This window comes from Penaeus vannamei, chromosome 41 (assembly GCF_042767895.1).
Source record: "Penaeus vannamei isolate JL-2024 chromosome 41, ASM4276789v1, whole genome shotgun sequence".
NCBI lineage: Eukaryota > Metazoa > Arthropoda > Malacostraca > Decapoda > Penaeidae > Penaeus > Penaeus vannamei.
In genome coordinates, this window is record NC_091589.1 from 13,899,011 (window position 1) to 13,906,510 (window position 7,500).

The window sequence follows — 7,500 nt, forward strand, 5'->3', positions numbered from 1 at the left end:
GCAGGGGGAGGGGGGACAACATAGAGACTGTAATTCATAGTCATGACCATAGGTGCAGATGCATTTACACAAAAGAAAAAGAAAAAAACTTTGGTTCAGGTAACAGACTCCCTCTAGAGATGGGTCAGTAGGTCGGGACTTTTTATTATTTTTATTTTTTCTTCTTCTTTTCAACATGATATCAACAGGATGCACGTTTGCCCTATGCAGTACAGCCATGCATCAGCTAATGCCAAAAGAAGTGATGCAGTCCCCATGGCATGAGATTTCCTTGGTGTGCTTTGGTAGTCAGAAATCTAGCCATTGTGGTACTAGGGGTTGTATTTTTGGTGGTACTTTTAAAAACCAGGGTTTTGGAATTATGATAAACAGGAATTTAGTGATAAAAAATTTTGTCAGCATATTTTGGCTAACTTGAACCACAGTTTTTTTTTCTTTTTCTTTTTTTTTGCCTTATGATACACTGAAAACTGGTATATGTAAAGCTGAGATATGAAGAGTGGCTAGCATGTTCATTTTCTTTCAAAACTAGGGTATTAATGACTCAAAATCTTTATAAAAGAGAAGAAGACTACAATAATGCAGTAAAGTAAAAAAAAACTTGTATTATGCTAAGCTACAAAAAAAGTATATTCATGGTAACTAGGACTAACTTTGAGAAATGTTTTAATTACACATTAATTCATCATAACCTCTATTTTTCATTCTTCTATTTATTTTAAAAACTTGCTTTCATAAGTACATGAAAATTCATAAGTACATTAAAGACAAAACTAATTTTCTTTTATTCAAATTATGTTACTGAATCTTACATAATCTAAAAATGTACCTGATTTTTCACAAATTTAAGTCTTCCCTTACTAGGATAACACTAACTAGAAAATAGGTAAACTTATCACGAATTTTAAATTTGTTAATATTATATCCATGACTCCAACATATCAAGAACCTAAAACTATATACATAACTGGAAGTCCAATCTGATAAACAGCCGGCCAGTGACAGTGAGAGAACGAGCACTGAATCCAATTCTATCCCTCATCAAGTTCAGTTATTAGATGCTGAACAAAGACGGACATTCCCCCCAAGATGGCCCTAGCATAAGCCACTCATAGAGTTCTTGCTTACACTTACACAAAGTAACAAAGTAACTGAATCACAAAACTGTCTTTCCAATGCATCCAACATAAACAGTAAAAAATATAACTGCATTTTTTCAAAACCTAACTTTTCTGAATAGAGACAACTTATGATCATTGCCTATATTGAATTCTATGTAGCAGATGCCTACAATAGCGATTCTTGATGAATTTCAACTGATTTAGACATTGATAACCACCGTCTTTATTAAAATTTTACTAAATCTCATTTGCAAAGATTCCAATTACACTGCCTGCAACATCCCACCAACCTGCAAGGTTCTCCTGTTGCAAGATGGTTCGTAGGGTCGTCGCTTCAATATCCTCAAAGGACGCATCTTTTATGACTAATTCTGTTTTGGAGTGAAGGATCTGGGGGCGGGGAAGAGGAAAAAATCCTTTGTTATAATAATTTTATTTAAATACTATTTTAATACCTTTAATTAATCATTTTCATTCAGCCCCTACAATTACTAGTGAAAAGAGCTGTGATAGAACCTTTTACACAACTATCCATTATTCTAAAACAGGCTTTTCATTTTCATGGTAAACAAATTATTTGATAAATAATGCTGAATGACAAAATAATCAAACAATATTAATAATAATAATAATAATAATAATAATAATAATAATAATAATAATAATAATAATAACAAAACTAATAATAATAATAATTAAAAAAAAATAATAATAATAACAATAATAATAACAAAAATAATTACAATAACAAAATAATAATAATAATAATAACAATAGTAACAACAACAACAATACACAACAACAACAACAACAATAATAATAATAATAATAACAATATACTAATCAGTAATAATGATAACAAATACTACTAATTGTTATTATCTAATTACACAATACTCTTCTTTTCTCACACACACACACACACACACACACACACACACACACACACACACACACACACACACACACACACACACACACACACACACACACACACACACACACACACACACACACACACACACTTTGTTAGCCTTACCTGTAAGCACTTATCCATCAGACTGGGTTCCTCAAAGAGCCGGGCAAATTCATAAGCACGACACATATTTCCCGGGTGCAGATCGCTCCATATGAATTTTGTACACTGTTCAACTAGGGCCGGAATCATGTATTTTTTGGCGGCATAACAAATTTCGCACACTTGGTCAAAAGACTGGAGGTTTATCTCGTCACTGTAGATGTACCTGAAATTTCAAAATACATATAAGTCGGTCTTAAAATATCTACAGAAAAGAAAATGACTTACAAAAACTGTATGTTGTATTACAGAAAATTGAATATTATGTAAAAGAAAGAAAGAAAGAAAGAAAAAAAACGACACAAATAACAAAATGTTATTTAATGTTAATATTAATGCAATAAGGTATGGACTACATAGAAAGGTGATATGAAGTCTGTGCCAGGAAAACAGTCTCTTACAATCTGGGTAAAGCAAATCAAATGAAAATATAGACACTGGAAAATGGAATAAAAGCTAAAATTGCCTAGACAGAAAAAGAGAAAATAGCATTGCAAAGGGGAGGCATGGAGTCTTGTCACCACACATGTGCATCTGGATCCAATGGGTTAATAAAGCTTTTCTAATTAACACTTCTACTTCTTTCTCTTTGCCTTTTCCTGCTTCTATGTGGGGTTGGCATTTTTGACCAACTTCCTCCAATCAGCCCAATCCCTCAACTCGTTTCCTTGTAAGTTCTATTCTTACAAATCGCGTTATATTTTCCATCCAACTTCTTTACGGTCTTCTTCGTCTTCCATCCACCTCCAGCTCCATTACCCTCCTGCCAACATAATTTTCTTCTTTTCTCATCATCTTTCCTGTAATTTCTTTGAAAACTTTTCAACCTTCACAGTCCCTCTAATACTTTCATTCCTAATCTCCTTTACTCTTGTTACTCTACACATCCACCTCAGCATCTTCATCTCAACCGCAAACTTTCTTTCTTGTGACTTTTTTGTTGGCCAAGTTTCTGCACCATAAATCATAGCCGGTCTAACAATTGTTTAGTATAATTTAACTTTAACCCTTGTGCTTATCTTTTTGTCACACAAAACACCAGACATCTTTCTCCTATTCATCCAACCTGGCTGCACTCTATGTGTAACTTCTGAATCCATCTCTCCATCCTTGGATACCACTAATCCAAGGTACTTAAACTTTTCACTCACTTCAGCACTTCGCCTTGTATTCTCACTTCTCTTTCTTTCTCACAAAAATTTAGACATTCTGTCTTCTCCTTGCTGATTTTTAAGCCTCTATCCTCTAAAGCCCTTTACCACTGATATAATTTACGCTCGTTCTCCTCTTCACTGATACTGGCGATAAAAATGTCATCTGCAAACATCATGCACCAAGGAGGCTGTTCTTTAACCCATTCTGCCAATATATCCATAATAAGGTTGAACAGATAAGGACTAAAAGAGGACCCCTGATGGAGGCCAACTCTAACCGAGATCCATCCTGTTGTGCCAACACTGGTTCTCACCTGAGTTCTTGCTACTTCATACCTGTCCTGGATGATCCGAACATATTTTTCTGGCACTCCCTTCCTTCTCATGCATCTCCAGGGCTCCTGCCTTGGCACTCTATCGTAGCCCTTCTCTAAATCTATAAAAACCATGTGCAGGCCTTGCCTCATTTCCCTATGCTGTTCCATCAATTGCCTTAGCACAAACACTGCATCTGCCATTACTTTTCTAGGTATAAACCCAAACTGCTCATCACCTAAGATGGTTTCCTTCCTTATCCTACTTGCATTTATCCTCTCCCATACTTTCATGGTATGAGACATTAAATTGATCCCCCTGTAATTGCTGCAATCCTGGATATTTCCTTTCTCTTTATAGATAGGTATAATGATGCTATCCCTCCACCCTTAAAAAGTGCTCTAGGATTTTCCTCATTCCAAAGTAGCTTTTCCATCTGTCCCTGATCTTTTCCTCTTCATTTAGCACCATTCCCTCTCCCTCTTTGATCTGTCTAATCTGAGTGTAGTCTTTGGTTGCTTTATCCCAGGCCTTTGCAATCCTCAACGCTTTTCTTTCTCCCTTTGTTTCTTCCAACTCTTTGTACGTTTCATCCAGTGCAATAGTCTTGGCTCTTGCCACTGCATTTTTTGCTCTCTTATTAGCTTGTTTATAATTATCTTTAACTTGTTCTAGTCCTATTATTTCCTACTTTTTCTTCGCCTCTCTCTTTTCTCTAACATCCAACTGCACTTCCTCATTCCACCAACAACTTTCCTTGTTTTCAGGAGGGCCTTTCCCACATGTTTTACCCAGTACCTCTTCCTCAACTGCTATTATCACCGCACTATTAATTTCCCACCATTCCCCTACATAGGTCAGCGGTCTCACCCTTTCAAGCACTTTTTCTTTAAATTCTAGTGTCATTCCTCCTATTTCAATATACACCACTTGATTTTAGGTTCTACTCTCCTCATTTTCAATTTATTTTTCCTCTCATACTCCTAGTCCATCACAACTACCTTATGTTGTGATGCTGTATCATCCCTGTGAATTACTTTACAATTCGTGATATCTCTTAGGTGTTGCCGTCTACAAAGAATGAAGTCAATTTGGCTTTCTCTATTCCCAGTTTTATGGGTCATATACTGTCATTCCCTCTTCTGGAAGTAAGTGTTCCAGATTGCTAAATTGAAGGACAAGGCAAAATCTACTATTCTTTCTCCTTCCTCATTCCTCTCTCCTACACCCCATCCCCCATGTACCCTCTCTAGCCAATCTTTGTTGATGCCTATGTGCCCATTTAGGTCACCTCAAATGATCACTATCTCTCCTGCCTCCACTTCCTCCAATTCTGCCTTTAAATCCCTCCAGAAATCTTCCTTTCCTTCTTTCTCACAGACTACCTGAAGAGCATATATACTCATGATGTTTACTGTTTCTTCAAGGTATAATTTTATGCGCATTATTCTATCACTTCTTCTACTTACACTGATCAGATTTTCCTTCATTCCAACCAATAATATAATCCCAACCCCATTTCTGCTCTGCTCATTTAATCCACTATAGAACAACTTAAAACCTCCTCTTAGTTCCCTTGCTTTATTCCCTTTCTATCATATTTCCTGCACACATAGCACTGCTATTTTTCTTCTTTCCATTAAATCTGCTACCCCCTGCCTTTCCCAGTAATTGTTCCTACACTGAGTGGTCCCACTGTTACCCTCACCTTTGGTTTTGGAGCTTGCGTATTGCGTTTCCAATGAACACTAATCTCTGATAAAGTGGAAGTGAAGTGTCATGCACTCTTCAAAAGTCCGAAGTACATATACATTTTCTTATTGTTAATAATTCTGGCACTTTAATCAAAATAACTTCTCATGGATGGGCTAATACAACGAAACACCTTCAAACAAGCAATTTTTCAAAAATTCTACATTCTAAGAACTATGATTTGCCTTGTAAAGAATATCCATTGATGAAGAGTTCAGAACAATTAACCCATTGGCGCCAGGTGTCACGTATGTACATGCCATGGCTGTTGTGGACCAAACTCCGGGGGCATCATGCCATGCCCATTCCCGCGCTACTGGCTCGTCGGAAGGAGGTTGTTTTCCTCCACTAGTAGCGGCTTCATTTATATGGTAAAGATTTTAGGCAATGGCACCTAAAGTGAAGGTAAACCTTCAAAATTTTAATATTTTTATAAATTATAGCAAAATAAAAGATTTTAGGTGCTATATGTCGCCCGCAAACCACCGAGCCGGGCGCAAACAGGGGAAACGGCCAGTGCGCGCCAACAAGCCGGCGCATACGTAAACTTGACAAAATTTTTACCCGTCGCTGATGGGTTAATAAAGAATAATAATGTTTTCCTCATTTGCTGACATATTCTGGGGTTGGATGAGCATCAGTAACGTGGTGGCTGTGGCATGTAATATCATGGGACCCATTTGTGAGTGGTTAAAGGGAGGAGTCACGTCATCTACACATACCTTCATCAACATGTAATAACTTTATCTTTTTCTTTTTTTCCTGTCTCACTTCCAACAAATCCCTTGTTGCTACTTACTGTAACAATGCTTTGAATGCTTCTGGCTGTACGTCCAAGATTTCAACTGGCTTGTCCTCCTTTTCTGCCATTCCTCCATAAAACATTGCCTCAAAGACAGGTGATGACATGGCAAGGATGAGACGGTGGCCACGCAAGGTCTGCTAAGCAATGTTACTCATAAATATAACTTCATCAAATCTTGAACATTATATATATATAATACATATATATATATATATATATATATATATATATATATATATATATATATATATATATATATATATATATATATATATATATATCTATATATATATATATATATATATATGTATATATATATATATATATATATATATATATATATATATATATATATATATATATATATATATATATATATATATATATTTATATGTATATATATATATATGTATATATATATATATATATATATATATATATATATATATATATATATATATATATATATATATATATATATATATATATATATATATATATATACATACACACTTTTTTTCTAACCAAGCTTGATTTAACCTTTAAAATCTAGTATTTTCCCCTTAGAAACAAACAAACCAAAAAAGTCAAATACTAGAAGCATAAAAACTGGGTGTGATTTCAAAAGGAAATCTCAAAATGGTAAGAAATAAATCTGTACTATATAGTTATATGTATTAATCAAAATCATAGCTACTTATATTTTCTCCTTACACTGACCAATTATGATATAGCAACCAGTGCAAAGGACAAAAATAACCTACCTTTTGATTATTTTCATTTCCAACAATAAAGGTACAGTCTGACCACTGGCCCGACTGGAGTACATGGCCTGCACGTTGGTGTATTTGTGTTAAACCCGTCTGCCAGTCCACGTTTGACGTTCCTTGTGCCATTTCTGTAGGACAAAGACTCAGTAGGTGATCTAAAACCGAATCAAAAGATATGACAGAGAATGAAACAGTTCTTCATCATGACCATCATCAAGGAAGCTAATGCCGACGGGGGCGCATAGCCACATCCACCCTTCCCTTCTACATCTGGGGGTCCCTCATGGCAAGTCACCAGGCAGGGACTCAGCCCTTCTCAAGCTCCTCACAGCAGGTTTAATCAATCTTCCAAAGCCATGGCTTCCTAGGTTGTCCCACAGGCCTCTTCCACCCAGGGCTGTCTCGTATAGAGACAACCTGGTGGGCAGGATCATCCTGAGGTAAGCGAGCCAGGTGGCCATATAGCCTTGGCAATCACAGATTGTGCAGGTAATAAGGTCCTGTG

At 35.9% G+C, this 7,500-nt stretch overlaps 1 protein-coding gene across 3 annotated transcripts in view; it reads right to left on the minus strand.

Moving 5' to 3' along the window:
- LOC113823492 (BTB/POZ domain-containing protein 6) overlaps positions 1-7,500 on the minus strand; it is a 12,901-nt gene that overhangs the window by 1,516 nt on the left and 3,885 nt on the right. For 2 of the 3 annotated variants that reach the window (XM_027376148.2, XM_027376149.2), the window contains exons 2-5: positions 6,990-7,123; positions 6,220-6,362; positions 2,161-2,365; positions 1,412-1,511 (exon numbers count right to left, since the gene is read on the minus strand). In XM_027376148.2, coding sequence (XP_027231949.1) covers positions 1,412-1,511; positions 2,161-2,365; positions 6,220-6,362; positions 6,990-7,121 — 580 coding nt within the window. In that variant the 5' untranslated portion in view covers positions 7,122-7,123. The remainder of the gene's footprint in view (positions 1-1,411; positions 1,512-2,160; positions 2,366-6,219; positions 6,363-6,989; positions 7,124-7,500) is intronic. The other variant, XM_027376150.2, reaches the window with a different exon arrangement.